The sequence below is a fragment of the Dama dama genome, chromosome 9 (assembly GCF_033118175.1).
Source record: "Dama dama isolate Ldn47 chromosome 9, ASM3311817v1, whole genome shotgun sequence".
Lineage (NCBI taxonomy): Eukaryota > Metazoa > Chordata > Mammalia > Artiodactyla > Cervidae > Dama > Dama dama.
The window spans coordinates 17333447-17350024 of NC_083689.1; the positions used below are offsets into that span (position 1 = coordinate 17333447).

Genomic DNA, 16578 nt, shown 5'->3' on the forward strand with positions numbered 1-16578 from the left:
GCATAGATAGAGGTTGGGGGGAAGGTTTTCGGATGATTCAAGTGCATTACATTCATCGTGCGCTTTATTTCTATTATTATTACTTTGGAATATATAAAGAAATAATTATACAGTTATCACTTGCCACTCACTGATAGAGTTTTGATATGAGTCTATAAACATTTGATCTCTATGCAGTCAAGGAGTTTCCCAGAGGTGCTAGTGGTAAAGAATCTGTCTGCCAATGCAAGAGACTTAAGAGATGTGAGTTTGATCCCTGGGTTGAGAAGATTCCCTGGAGAAAGAAACGGGAACCCAGTCCATTACTCTTGTCTGGAGAATCCGATGGACAGAGGAGCCTGGCAGACTATAGTCCACAGGGTCACAAAGAGTCGGACACGACTGCAGTGACTAAACATGCACTGTGCAGTCAAACCTCTCTGCTAATGATAGTCTGTATTTGCAGCCACGCCTCAGCACTAGCATCACTGCTTCAGCTCCACCTCAGATCATCAGGCATTCGATTCTCATACGGAGTGCACAACCTAGGTCCCTCACATGCACAGTTCACAGTAAAGTTTTCTCTCCTATGAGAATCCAGTGGCATCACTGATCTGACAGAAGGTAGAGCTCAGGTGGTAATGTTGGTGACGGGGAGTGGCTGTAAATATAGGTGAAGCTTTGCTTGATCACCTGCTGTTCACCTCCAGCATCCCAGACTTTGTGGACCCCTATCTCTAACCAGGATATATGGGGATATAATCAGGATATTATATAATCATATATAATCAGGATAATCATATATATAATATATATAATCATATATATAATATATATAATCATATAATCAGGATAATATGGGGAGATAGAAGTTGAAGTAGATGGCCTGTCATGAATTTAACAGAATTGGCCTGTTCATGAATTTAACAAATACTTTAGCATTTTGTAGAATATTCTACTGGCTGTAGTTTTAAAATATCTATTTTTGGTTGGGTTAAGAAACTGTCTTTTGTATCCCCATTTAGTGAGAGGTTCTGTCCTGGCTGATAACTATAGTAATGGCTTGTACATTTTCTCAAATGCATTTTCTCTCTCTTTTTATTTTTTCAGTTTTATTTATTTATTTTTTACTTTACAATATTGTACTGGTTTTGCCATATATTGACTTGAATCCGTTCCTGTGTTCCCCATCCTGAAGCCCCCTCCCACCTAGCTCCCCATCCCATCCCTCTGGGTCATCGCAGTGCACCAGCCCTGAGCACCCTGTATCATGAATCAAACCTGGACTGGTGATTCGTTTCACATATGATAACTTACACGTTTCAATGTCATTCTCCCATATCATCCTGCCCTCGCCCTCTCCCACAGAGCCCAAAAGACAGTTCTATACATCTGTGACTCTTTTGCTGTCTAACATACAGGTTTGTCGTTACCATCTTTCTAAATTCCATATATATGTGTTAGTATACTGTATTGGTGCTTTACTTTCTGGCTTACTTCACTCTGTATAATAGGCTCCAGTTTCATCCACCTCATTAGAACTGATTCAAATGCATTCTTTTTAATGACTGAATAATATTCCATTGTGTATATGTACCACAGCTTTCTTATCCATTCATCTGCTGATGGGCATCTAGGTTGCTTCCATGTCCTGGCTACTATAAACAGTGCTGCGATGAACATTGGGGTACACGTGTCTCTTTCGATTCTGGTTTCCTCAGTGTGTATGCCCAGCAATGGGATTGCTGGGTCATATGGCAGTTCTATTTCCAGTATTTTAAGGAATCTCCACACTGTTCTCCATAGTGGCTGTACTAATTTGCATTCCCACCAACAGTGTAAGAGGGTTCCCTTTTCTCCACACCCTCTCCAGCATTTATTGTTTGTAGACTTTTGGATAGCAGCCATTCTGACTGGTGTGAAATGGTACCTCACTGTGGTTTTGATTTACATTTCTCTGATAATGAGTGATGTTGGGCATCTTTTCATGTGTTTGTTGCCATCTGTATGTTTTCTTTGGAGAAATGTCTGTTTGGTTCTTTGCCCCATTTTTTGATTGGGTCCTTTATTTTTCTGGAATTGAGCTGCAGGAGTTGCTTGTATGTTTTTGAGATTAATTCTTTGTCCATTGCTTCATTTGCTATTATTTTCTCCCATTCTGAAGGCTGTCTTTTCACCTTGTTTATAGTTTCTTTTGTAGTGCAAAAGCTTTTAAGTTTCATTAGGTCCCATTTGTTTATTTTTGCTTTTATTTCCAATATTCTGGGAGGTGGGTCATAGAGGATCCTGCTGTGATTTATGTCGGAGAGTGTTTTGCCTATGTTCTCCTCTAGGAGTTTTATAGTTTCTGGTCTTACATTTAGATCTTTAATCCATTTTGAGTTTATTTTTGTGTATGGTGTAAGAAAGTGTTCTAGTTTCATTCTTTTACAAGTGGTTGACCAGTTTTCCCAGCACCACTTGTTAAAGAGGTTGTCTTTTTTCCATTGTATATTCTTGCCTCCTTTGTCAAAGATAAGGTGTCCATAGGTGCATGGATTAATCTCTGGGCTTTCTATTTTGTTCCATTGATCTATATTTGTGTCTTTGTGCCAGTACCATACTGTCTTGATGACTGTGGCTTTGTAGTATAGTCTGAAGTCAGGTAGGTTGATTCCTCCAGTTCCATTCTTCTTTCTCAAGATTGCTCTGGCTATTCTAGGTTTTTTTGTATTTCCATACAAATTGTGAAATTATTTTTTCTAATTCTGTGAAAAATACCATTGGTAGCTTGATAGGGGTTGCATTGAATCTATAGATTGCTTTAGTTAGTATACTCATTTTCACAATATTGATTCTTCTGATCCATGAGCACAGTATATTTCTCCATCTATTTGTGTCCTCTTTGATTTCTTTCACCAGTGTTTTATAGTTTTCTATATATAGGTCTTTTGTTTCTTTAGGTAGATTTACTCCTAAGTATTTTATTCTTTTTGCTGCAACTGTGAATGAAATTGTTTCCTTAATTTCTCTTTCTGTTTTCTCATTGTTAGTGTATAGGAATGCAATGGATTTCTCTGTGTTCATTTTATATCCTGAAACTTTACTATATTCATTGATTAGCTCTAGTAATTTTCTGGTAGAGTCTTTAGGGTTTTCTGTAGAGGATCATGTCATCCACAAACAGTGAGAGTATTACTTCTTCTTTTCCAATCTGGATTCCTTTTCTTTATTTTTCTGCTCTGATTGCTGTGGTCAAAACTTCCAAAATATAATGAATAGTAGTGGTGAGAGTGGGCACCCTTGTCTTGTTCCTGACTTTAGGGGAAATGCCTTCAATTTTTCACCATTGAGGATAATGTTTGCTCAGGGTTTGACATATATAGCTTTTATTGTGTTGAGGTATGTTCTTTCTATTCCTGCTTTCTGGAGAGTTTTTTTTTTTTTTTCATCATAAATGGATGTTGAATTTTGTCAAAGGCTTTCTCTGCATCTATTGAGGTAATTGTATGGTTTTTATTTTTCAATTTGTTAATGTAGTATATTACATTGATTGATTTGAGGATATTGAAGAATCCTTGCATCCCTGGGATAACGCCCATTTGGTCATGATGTATGATCTTTTTAATATGTTGTTGGATTCTGTTTGCTTGAATTTTGTTAAGGATTTTTGCATCTATGTTCATCAGTGATATTTCTTTTGTTGTGGCATCTTTGCCTGGTTTTGGTATTAGGGTGATGCTGGCCTCATAGAATGAGTTTGGAAGTTTACCTTCCTCTGCAATTTTCTGGAAGAGTTTGAGTAGGATAGGTGTTAGTTCTTCTCTAAATTTTTTGTAGAATTCAGCTGTGAAGCTGTCTGGTCCTGGGCTTTTGTTTGCTGGAAAATTTCTGATTACAGTTTCAATTTTCGTGCTTGTGGTGGGTCTGCCAAGGTTTTCTATTTCTTCCTAGTTCAGTTTTGGAAAGTTGTAATGAATTGTGTTAATGAACATCATAGTATAGCCAGCTTCCCATTCTGAAAATAGTTATTATTCATGATATATTATTATCTTAAAAGCTCTATTTTAAGTACTTTGTTTCATTTAACTATTCTGTGTTGTGTCTATATACAGGCATATGATAAACTTGGCAGGTTCATTTTGTGTTATAGTTGATGCTTATGGTCTCACTTTTTTATTATATATCTATCATTTGCATGTGTTGAGCACCTTCCATGTGCCAGACACTATGTAACCCCCTGGAAGGACAATGATAAGCAAAAACAGTCACAACTTCTCACCCACAAATAAACATAAAATTACCAACATGAGATGCAGGTCAAGAATAGCACAAGATGCTGGACTTGTGGGCTTCACTCTCTGTCCTTCTGGCTTCACTCTGCTCTGCATCTCACTGACCTCTCACATCCCTTCCATTACCAAGTTCATCAGTCCCAGAGCAACCATGAAATCTGTTCTCTCAGCCCCAAATGCTTGCCCTTTCTTTATTTCCTCTGATTAACAATTCCCATCCTTCCTCTCACAGCTCAATATTTGTGTTTCAGAGAGAAACTTTTTCTACCCACCTTCTCAGAGCAAATTAGTTCTCAATGACATTTGTCTCTTTAATTAACTAGCATTATCTAGACATTACATTAATAGCAAACTTTTTCTATCATAATGGATGTAAGCATTTTTTCAAGCCTTAAATTTGCCTTTCAGCTTTTGTAAATTTGATTTATAGAAGTTTTAAATATTAAAAATCAAATCTATCCACCATACCTTTCTTGCAGTTAAGTCCACTGATTTTGTACAAGTTTTTATTGTAAATTTTCATAATATTGCTTCTGTTTTATGCTTTTGTTTTTTGTCTGCGAGGTGTGTGGGATCTTAACTCTTCAACCAGAGACTGAACATACACTCCTTCTTCTGAAAGGTGAAGTCTGAATCAATAGAGTGCCAGGGAAATCCCAAGTCCACTGATTTTTATACGACACATTTCCAATTGTGAGCATGAACACATACACTTATATTCTCTCACATACTTTGTATTTGATTTTAATGGTTTTGTGATCTTGTTTCCCTCTCTTATCTATGTAGTTCATAAGATTTTTCCCTTTCTTGCAAGAATCCACCTGGCAGGTGGTCTCTGAAAGTGGGAGCCTTGGGCTGCTGCTGCTGCTGCTAAGTCGCTTCAGTCGTGTCTGATTCTGTGCGACCCCATAGACGACAGCCCACCAGGCTCCCTCGTCCCTGGGATTCTCCAGGCAAGAACACTGGAGTGGGTTGCCATTTCCTTCTCCAATGCATGAAAGTGAAAAGTGAAAGTGAAGTCGTTCAGTCATGTCTGACTCTTTGCAACCCCATGGACTGCAGCCTACCAGGCGCCTCCATCCATGGGATTTTCTAGACAAGAGTACTGGAGTGGGGTGCCATTGCCTTCTCCAGGGAGCCTTGGGAAACATCACTAATTAGAAGTATTGCATGGGAGTCAAAAGAGGTAACAGACCTTTTATGTTTATAATAATCAAGATTTTATCTTTGATGTTTCCCCCTTTCTAAGGGCAATATTGCTCAGTGGTAGCCATGCAAGATACATGTGAAGAACAGGTCACATTTACTAGATGTCCACTGCATGTCACAAAAACCACACTAGAAAAAGCACATGTATCATCTCATTTTATTCACTCATCAGTCTTACAATGTAGGGGATGTTTACTGCTCCACTGTAGAGGTATGTATCTGTAGTTCAGAGATTAAGTTACTTTGTCTAGGTCACAAAGAAAGTAACTTGGTGGACCAAAATTCTATTTTGGGCAATCTGTCTCAAGATCAAATTTTATAAATCACAGCTCTACACTACACTTAGGGCTTCCCTAGTGGCTCAGATGATAATCTGCTAGCAATGCAGGAGACCCAGGTTTGATCCCTGGGGTGGTAATATCCCCTGCAGGACATGGCCACCCACTCCAGTATTCTTGCCTGGAGAATCCCATACTGAGGAGCCTCACGGGGTTGCAAAATAGTTGGACAGGACTGAGCAACTAATTGTTTTCATACTGTACTTTGAGTTATGATTCATAAATAGTTGCCACAAGATTAATATTGATAATTATAATAATTATAGCTATCATTTATTGATATTCTGCTGTGCACAAGGGCATTTGCAAGCATCACTAAAAAGTTAAGAGCAGTAACCACATTTTTCGAAGGAGTAGAAATAAGATACATTAGAGTTAACTGAGACATCAATAGGAAGGAAGTATCATGGGACAGAATTAAAATTGTTTGAACTGACAACTCACGTCTTACTCACTATTATAGAGATATGCAAATGAAGGACATACAGATACTATTTTTTAAAAAGACCTTAATGTCTTCAATCAATAGCCCAATTTTGAGGAAATTTATTTATGTTCCTAGATTCAATATGGGAAATAGAACACTTGACTAGGACATAAAAAGAAATAGAGATATCTGCTGAATTAAAGAAAGTCTGAATAATTATGTATATTTAAAACAGAAATGGGCTGCCACTTCATTGAATGAATCACTGACATAGGAAGAACTAAAAGAGAATGAAGCCTGCCCATGAAAATGTGGAATCAGAAGGTGAAGACTTAAAAAGTCTACACATTACAAAGGCTGGAGAGGGTGTGAAGAAAAGGGATTCCTATACTGTTGGTGGGACAGTAAGTTGGTACAACCATTAAACAGTATGGTGTTTGCTTAAAAAATGTAAAAACAGAGCTACCAAATTATTCAGCAGTCCCACATCTGGGCACATATCCAGAAAAGATGAAAACTCTAATTAAAAAAGACACATGCTCCCAAATATTCATAGAAGCTCTATTTACAACAATCAAGACATGAAAACAAGTGACCATCAACAGACAATTAGCTTAAGAAGATAAGAAATGTGATATACATAGATATATACATACACACACAGAATGGAATATTATATGGTCATAAAAGAGAGTGAAATATTGCCATGTGCAACAACGTGGATGGCCCTAGAGATTATCAAACAAAGTAAGGTAGGTCAGAGAAAGACAAATATTATATGATGTCACTTATATATAGAACTGAAAAAAATAATACAAATGTATCTGTATACAAATCAGAAACAGATTCACAGACATGGAAAACAAACTGACAGTTACCTAAGGGGGAAGGGAGTGGGAGGAGAGTAAACTAAGAGTATGGGATTAACAGATACAAACTATTAAACATAAAATAAATAAACAAGAAGGATTTACTGTATAGCAGAGTGAACTATATTATAATATCTTATAATAGATCATAATAGAAAATAACTTTAAAAAGTATATATAACTGAATCACTTTGTTATACAGCTGAAACTAGCACAATATTATAAATCAACTATGCTGTGCTGTGCTGAGTCACTCAGTGTCTGACTCTTTTTGACCCCAGGGACTGCAGCCCACCAGGCTCCTCTGTGTGGGGATTGCATTGCAGGTGGATTCTTTACTGAATGACCACCAGGGAAGCCCAAGGTACTGGAGTGGGTAGCCTATCCCTTCTCCAGGGGATCTTCCCAGCCCAGGAATCAAGCTGGAGTCTCTTGCATTGCAGGCAGTTTCTTTACCATCTGAGTTACCAGGGAAGTCCCGCAAATCAACTATACTTCATTCTGAAAGAAAAGTGATGACTAGCTGAGGTGCCAGTTGACTCTTCATTGAATGTTGCTTTTGCCTCCTTCCCCAGCAGACACACCAGCTACATGGGAGCAGGAAACCAGACAGGAGTATCACAGTTCCTCCTCCTGGGCCTCTCAGATGATCCAGAACTGCAGCCCCTTCTCTTTGGAGTGTTCCTGTCCATGTTCCTGGTTGCCATGCTGGGGAACCTGCTCATCATCCTGGCCATCAGCACTGACTCCCACCTCCACACCCCCATATACTTCTTCCTCTCCCACCTGTCCTTTGTTGACATCTGCTTTGTCTCCACCACTGTCCCGAGGATGCTAGTGAATATTCAGACACAGAGAAAAGACATCTCCTACATAGGCTGCTTCACTCAGGTGTATTTCTTTATGGTTTTTGCTGAAATGGACAATTTCCTCCTGACTGTGATGGCCTATGACCGGTTTGTGGCCATCTGCCAACCCCTGCACTACATGGTCATCATGAACCCCCACTTCTGTGGTCTTCTGGTTCTCACATGTTGGCTTATCATTTTATTCAACTCCCTGTTTCATGTGCTACTGATGATGCGGCTGACTTTCTGTATTGGAACTGAAATTCCACATTTCTTCTGTGAACTGACTCAGACTCTGAAGGCAGCCTGCTCGGACATCCTCATCAATAACATCTGCTTGTATGTCGCGACTGTCCTGCTGTGTATGTTTCCTCTGACTGGGATCCTTTATTCTTACTCTCAGATTGTCTCTACATTGATAAAGATGGCCTCCACTGAGGGCAAGTACAAAGCGTTTTCCACCTGCGTGTCTCACCTCACTGTGGTCTCCTTGTTCTATGGGACAGGCCTCGGGGTTTACCTCACTTCTGCTGTGACCCACTCTTCACAGAGACACTCCATTGCCTCAGTGATGTACACTGTAGTCACTCCGATGCTGAACCCCTTCATCTACAGCCTGAGGAACAAGGATGTGAAAGGGGCCCTGGCCAGGCTCCTGAGTCTAGGCGCCCCCTGTCTGTGATGAGTCACTGACCTCAGAACTAAGTGAACACTGTGAACCCCAAAGACAAATGTTGTAGATTTGAATCTCCTGGCTCCTTTTCTCCCTCAAAAGACATGTTCATTTCTTCTATTCCTAAAGCATCTTTTGTTGGATTATTAAGACTTTTTTTTTTGTGGACAGAGACCATTTTTAAAAGTCTTTATTGAATGTGTTACAACATTGCTTCTGCTTTTATGTTTGGTTTTTCTGTCCATGAGGCATGTGGGATCTTAGCTCCCTAAGCAGGTAACAAAGAAGTACCCCCTGCACTGGAAGGGGAAGTCTCACCACTGGGCTGCCAGAGAAGTCCCCACTTCTGTTTTTGTATTAGTTTCTCCACAGCACTGTTGTCAGTAAATTTTTTTTTGACATTTTCATTATATGCTGTCCATAAAATTTCATGGTTTTACGTGCTTTCTTGTAGCCATTCTAACAATTTCTAATTTCAGATTTAGAGCACTTTATCAAGTGCTGACCTGGTAGTCCCCTAATTAGCCTCTTAAATTGGGTGTTCTTCACATTCATTTGGTTGTGCACTTGTTATCTCCAAAAGAAATGGGATACAAATCATACAATAGACGTAACAAAGGATATCTCATATCAGGATTGTACTTGTTTCTTCACATGTGTGACTTTATATCTTCTTGTAAACACTTCTTTGAGATATTTTCTCTTATTCACACCACTTTGCAAAAGAAGTGCCTTCCCTGGTGGTTCAGACAGTAAAGAATCAGCCTGTATTGGCAGGAGACATGGGTTCGATCCCTGGGTCAGGAAGATCCCTTGGAGAAGGAAATGGCAACCTACTCCAGTATTCTTGCCTGGGAAATCCCTTGGACAGAGGAGCCTGGCAGGCTCCTGGCAGGCATGACTTAGGATGAAGCAACAACAACAACAATTTTTTGATTACAGGAAATACACCGCATTCAGACTCCAAGACCTTCCCTGAATTCCAAGGGCAGGTTCAAACAGTTGTTAATTAGGAAAGGGAGGGGATGGAGAGACAAGGGAGGAAGAGTCAAGAAACAATAGTGCAGTTCTCAAATCATTGAACATATATATTACCATGTGTAAAATAGGGGCTTCCCTGGTGGCTCATAAGGTAGAGAATCTGCCTGCACAGTGGGAGGCCTGGGTTTGATCCCTGTGTTGGGAAGATCCCCTGGAGGAGGGCAGGGCAACCAGCTCCAATATTCTTGCCTGGAGAACTTCCGTGGACAGAGGAGCCTAGCAGGGTACAGTCCATAGGGTCACAGAGAGTCAGACACGACTGAGTGTCTAAGCACAGCACAGCACATATCAGATAGATGACCAGTGTGAGTTTGAAGCATGAAAACGGGCGCCCAAAGCCAGTGGTCTGAGACAACCTAGAGGGATAGGGTTGGGAGGGAGGTGGGAGTGGGGTTTAGGATGGGTGGGAAGCACGTGTATACTTATGGCCAACTCGTGTTGATGTTTGGCAAAAACCATCACAATATTGCAAAGTAATTATCCTCCAATTAAAACAAAGGAATAAATTTTTTAAAGTAACAGAAAAAAAATCAATTGTGTAGGCTTGGGGCAGGAATATAGGTGAAGATGGCAAATGACTTAGGCAAGTGGTATCTGGGGAAAGAGTACCCCAGGGTAGAGGGTAAGGTTAATAAAAAGACCCTGAGGTAGGAGACTGCCTGGTGCCAGGGAGGTAGCTGGAGCAGAATGAGGGGGAGCACAGCAGAACAAGAGGGTAGGTATCAGTGCTGATCCTGTGAGACTTTCTGCCACTGAAGGACTCATGCTTTCAATTACTCTGAATAATATAGGAAGTCATTGCAGGGATTTGAGCAGACACATGACATGATCTGACTTAAGATTTTAAAGGTCATTCTGGATGCTGAATTTAGCTTGGATTGTAGGGTGTAAGGTAGCCTGTTTGGACTTACTTGCGAGCAAGCCTGGTGAGATATAGGCACCTAGGACCAAGGGGAGGATAGCAGTGTAAGCACTGGGAAGCAGTCAGTTGAGCTGTATTTTGAAGGGAGAACCAAAAGGTTCTGCTTCCAGGTTGTATATGGCTGTGAGAGAAAGAGAAAAGACAAGAATGACTCCAGGATTGGGGCCTGAACAACTGAAAAAATAGACTTGACTTCATTGAGATGGTTTTCCCAGGTGGTGCAGTGGTAAAGAATCCACCTGCAGTGCAGGAGACAAGGGTTCGATCCCTGGCTCAGGAAAATCCCTTGGAGAAGGAAGTGGCAACCCACCCCAGTATTCTTGCCTGGAGAATCCCCATGGACAGAGGAGCCTGGTGGTCTACAGTCCATAGCATCACAAAGAACAGACACTACTGAGCTGCTGAGCACAACAGCACACATCCATTGAGACACGGAGGGTGAGAGTGAAGCAAATTTGGGAATGATAGTGGACATCAGAGATTCAGAAATATCTCAGAAATTGAGATATTTCACACAGATACATAAGATTCCACATATATGAAGTACCAACAGTAGTCAAATTCATAGAGTCAACATAGAATGATGGTTTCCAAGGTATAGAGGAAGGGAGGAAATAAGTTTAGTGTTTAATGGGTCCGGAGTTTCAGTTTGGGAAGAAGAAAAAGATCTGGAGGTAGAAGATGGTGATGGTTGCCCAACCATGTGAATGTACATAATGCCAACTGTACAGAATTATGCATATAAAAATGGTTATGATGGAGAAAATATTTCTGTGATATATGTCAAATAGTATTCTGCCTATGCTTTCCTCTAAAAGTTTTATAGTATCTGGTCTTACATTTAGGTATTTAATCTATTGTGAGTTTGTTTTAGTATATGGTGTTAGAGAATGTTCTACTTTCATTCTTTTATGTATATGTTATGTAAATGTAATTGTAACAGGAAACACTAAGTAGCACAAAATGATTGAAAAAGATTGAGGTTTATTTTGGATAATGTTTTTAATATCATTATAAAATAATAGAGCTTGGTGGGGTTTTTTTGAAATTTTTTATTTTTTTATTTTTTGGTCAAGCCACACAGTATGCAAGATCTTAGTTCCCCAACCAGGAGTCAAACTCATGCACCCTGAAGTGGAAACATGAAGTCTTAACCATTGGAAAATTAGGAAAGTCCCAAGATAAACATTTTAATATTTTCCCTCAACAATAAAGACAAAGGTTTCTCAAGCTCAACCATACTGACATTTTTGGTCTGTATTATTAATATTTGTCACAGAGTCTACCCTATATATTGTATTATGTTTAACAGCATCCCTGGCCTCTACTCATGAGATACCAGCACTGAGTTGTGATAAGCAGAAATGTCCCCTGACATTGCCAGTTGTTTCAGAGAGGGCAAAATCAGTCTGGTTGAGAAAAATGGGGTAAAAAAATTCTGTGGCTACCAGAATTGATGGTTTACGCTTTCAAGGAGATGGGATCATAGAAAAAGCAACATTTGGGGGAGGATTAAGCATCAGGTTATCTTGGAAAGGTTGAGTTGACGGTCTTCAGAACACCCTGCTATTATCTGAGAGGTAAGTGGTATTGGTCTGGATATAATTAATCTGCATAAGTGACAGTATAAGTTAATTAATCATACAGACAGAAGAAGTTCCTGCTGAGAGATTCAGGAGTTATTAATAGAAACAGAAGCCCATGCTTGAATGAATCCTACCCATGATGCTTCAGTTCTCAGTTATAGAGCCTCATCTGGATATATGATCTCATATGACCTGTTATAATATCCAATCATCCACATTCCCATTTCTTTCAAGGGAAATAAAACACTCGTAGACCCATACTCCCCTTTGGTATCACTCCAAACGTTTAAAGAATTTGGTCAGGATTAGCTACTTCCGTTTTCACAATATTCCCTCTCTTCTCAACCAACTCATCAGGAGTATTTTAAGCTCCATCACAACTGCCTTCCCTAAGGTCTGCAGTGACCTCACTTGCCAAATAAGTTTTAAGGGATATTTCCTTTTGTCAAAATGCTTGATGTCTCAGTAGCAATATCACTAATGGCTGCATTCCCTTTCTTGAAATAGGGACCTTTCTAAAGCATTTTGTTTCTGTTACAGTGGGATTCCCAGATTCAAGTCCACTGGGCAACTTGCAGCATTAACACATCCCTAAGGGAGCAACTTCTAACTTTGAAATCAAATCCTATAAAGGGGAAGCAAGAATTAGGAAGAATCCTAAGAGCCCTGGGAGATTTCTTCATGAAGAAATCTTTTTAATCTCCAGGGAAATAATCAAATGATCAAACATTGACTACAAATGTTTGAGCATAGCCAGATAAATTAAAAATAATTGGAAGAAAGAATTTTGCCTCTCTTCACTGCGATCTTCAGGGAAACCATAGTGGTAGAAAGTTTCTTTTCTATTATTCTCCTTCTACCTCAAAGGAGCTTAATTGTTTAAAGAGTGGAGTGACAACAGGCCAATTTATTTAATGAGGTAGTCTGAGAATTCAGCTACCAAAGACCTGGAAACTTTTAAAATAAGCTTTCAGTGTCCCCAAGGCAAAGTATCTTGGACTTCCCAGACATAAGGTGTGAATTCCCTTCTTGGATAATCTCCCTGAACTTTCTGGAAGAAAATGTGCACTGTAGGAAAACAACCAAGGCAACTAGGGGTTTCCATGATGTCATCTGAAAGAGGCAGGGTACCAAAGTAAAGGCTGGGGGTGGGATAGAGGAGGGAGATGTAAGCAATGGAGGGAAAACTTATTAGACAGAGTCCTAGGGACACAAAGAATAGTGTTTCTCATAGTTTTGTCTCCAGATCAGCAGCATCAACATCACCTGGGAGTTTGTTAGACATGCACAGTTTTGGCCTTCATCCCAGATCTATTGATGATAAGTTAGAATCTCCAGGGTCAGCCCCAGCTACTTGTGTTTAATAAGCCACCCGAGTGGATCCTATGGGTGGCTAAAATTTGAAAACAACTCCTCTTGTGGATTTGTTTAAATGAGTGATGAAGGACTATCTCAAGGCTGTGTCTTCAGAGGTTTGAGAGATCTTCACCTCCAACATCTGATCTACAAATTATGATACATTTGTTGTCACTTAAAAATGTTTATCCCCCTGCTCTTGTTTTCATCTTGTGTGTTTGTTTGAGTTCTCAAAATAATATTAAATACTGTGGTTTATAGTAGAAATTTTTACATGTTCATTAATTGCTATTTCTTAAAGTTTCCATGTGCCATTGAATGTTACCTCTCACTTAAAGATCAAAATTATTTACTATTTTAAAGATATATCTGTATTTTTCTAGCTAGGGATCTTACATACTTCCCTTCCACATATTCATGTACAGAACCATTTGCAACAATGGCTGTTATAAATGAACAAATACATTTTAAAAAATTAATTTTCATTGGAGTATAGTTGTTTTACAATGTGTTAGTTTCTACTATATAGAAAAGTGAATCTGCTATACATACACATGGATATATATCCCCTTTTTTTTGAATTCCCTTCCCATTTGAAAAAGTGAAAGTGTTAGCCCCTCTGATGTGTCTGACTCTTTGTGACTCCATAGACTGTAACCTCTGTCAATGGAATTCTCTGGGCAAGAATACTGGAGTAGGTAGCCATTCCCTTCTCCAGGGGATCTTTCTAACCTGGGTATTCTGCATGGTAGGCAGACTGTTTACTGTCTGAGCCACCAAGGAAGCTCTGACTATAGTTAGATCTCCAGAATTTATTCATCATCTATCTGGAAGTTTGCATCCTTTGACCAGTCAGTTCAGTCACTCAGTCGTGTCTGACTGTTTGCAACCCCATGGACTGCAGCATGCCCTGGTTTTGACCAATATCTCCCCATTTTCCCCACCCTTAGTCCATGGAGAAATTGCTTGCATGACATAAAAATTAAATTGTGTAGAGTCAACAGAGATAAGAAAAGAGATCTATACCTGTGCCAGTGAATGTCAGAGCAAGTGAGAATATATAGCTGGGATCTTTGACTCTCAACTTATAAAAATATTATGTAAAATTGTAATTCTTATTGGCCCCATTTTAAAGCTAAGAAACTGACATTTCTATAGCCTGGGTGACAATGATTTTAGAGATAGTAGATATTAATAGTTTCAACTACAATTCATACTTAGAATTACAAGTTGATTCAAGCGAGGGGACATGGACTTCACTTTCATGTGTGCTCAGTTGCTTTAGTCATGTCTAACTCTTTGCAACCACATGGACTGTAGCCCACCAGACTCCTCTGTCCTGGGACTCCCCAGGCATGAATACTGGAGTGTGTTGTTATTTCCTCCTCTAGGGGATCTTTCTGACCCAGGGATCGAATTGAGACTTCCCTCACTGCTGTCTGATTCATTACCGCTGAGCCACCAGGGAGAAGAATATAAAAAATTTGCGAGCCATGTCTTAAAACTGCCACAACTGTTTTAAATATGGCTTTACTGAGGGAGCTTACATGGAGAATAGCAGAGTTCCTGCAAAGCTCTTAAATCGGTAAGACACAGAAAGAGACGGAGAGAAAGAAGGTGGTAAACTGTTCACCTCCTCTGCAAGGCACTCACCCAGTTCCGGTCTCCTTATTTTCAATCCGTGAAGCAGATGGTTTCCATGTTTCTGTGAATTATGGCACTTGTGGCTCCCCTGAACATGCATTCTATTACTGCCAAGTGTGACTGCAGCTGTCTCCAAGACCACAGGACTTGACTTTATTCCTGTCCCAACAGGCATCAAGTTACTCCAATTGAAGGCCCTGCCATTTCGAAGGCATTGACTTAGAGAAAGATACAATCTCCATGACTCAAGATATTCAGTTCCCTTATGGTTGTTGGGAGGAGGGCATGGCAACCCACTCCAGTATTTTTGCCTGGAGAATCCCACAGACAGAGGAACTTGGTGGGTTGCAGTCCATAGAACTGCAAAGAGTCAGACACAGCTGAAACAACTTAGCATTCATGCATGGTTGCCAGAGGGGAAGGGAAGGGATACTTAGGGAGTTTAGTATAGACACGGACACACTGCTAAATTTAAAATGGTTACCAACAAGGACCTTCTGTGGAGCACATGGAACTCTGCTCAATGTTATGTGGCAGCCTAGATGGGAGGGGGGTTTGGGAGGAGAATGGATACATGTACAAGTAAGGCTGAGTCCCTTCTCTGTTCACCTTTCAGGATCACAACATTTTAACTGGCCATACCCCAGTATAAATTTAAAAGTTAAAAAAAAAAGATATTTAGCTACCCCTACTTTCTTCCCAGTTGTAAGAGATTAAACTCTTGAGGAAAGATAGAAAACAGATGGCCTATCGGTCTCATACACTGTCCAACTTAGGCTCTGCTTGGAACCAATTTGTACTTTCCAAAGGTTCTGCATGCTGGAGGGAAGGGTGTTCAGGGTTCAGTTAAGTTCAGTTGCTCAGTCATGTTCTACTCTGCGACCCCATGGACTGCAGCACACCAGAACTCCAGTCCATCGCCAACTCCTGGGGCTTGCTCAAACTCATGTCCATTGAGTCAGTGATGCCATCCAACCATCTCATCCTCTGTCGTCCTCTTCTCCTCCTGCCTTCAATCTTCATCAGAGTCTTACCCAGTGAGTCAGTTTTTTATATCATATGGCCAATGTACTGGAGCTTCAGCTGAGCATCAGTCTTTCCAATGAATATTCAGGACTGAAGTTGCCACGACAGAGTGACATCTCACCTCAGTTATATATATGGACTGTAGCCTGCCAGGCTTCTCTGTCCATGGGATTCTCCAGGCAAGAATACTGGAGTGGATTGCCTTGCCCTCCTCTAGGGGATCTTCCCAATCCAGGGAACAAACCCATGTCCCTTACATCTCGTGCATTGGCAGGCATGCACGTTCTTTACCATTAGCACTATCTGGGAAAGTACTATGCTCCATGGTGTTCATTAAATACTTTTATAAGAAGAGCAAAATTGCACCAGGATTTTTATGTATGATC

At 40.0% G+C, this 16578-nt stretch overlaps 1 protein-coding gene across 1 annotated transcript; it reads left to right on the plus strand.

Moving 5' to 3' along the window:
* Positions 1–7687: 7687 nt before the first annotated feature.
* LOC133061243 (olfactory receptor 7D4-like) lies at positions 7688–8626 on the plus strand. Its single transcript, XM_061149233.1, has one exon. It carries the CDS (start codon positions 7688–7690, stop codon positions 8624–8626), a length of 939 nt encoding a protein of 312 aa, XP_061005216.1.
* Positions 8627–16578: the final 7952 nt, after the last annotated feature.

Bases quoted from the DNA above. Each gene is read 5' to 3' on its own strand.
- LOC133061243 (XM_061149233.1), top strand. From the start codon at position 7,688: ATGGGAGCAGGAAACCAGACAGGAGTATCACAGTTCCTCCTCCTGGGC.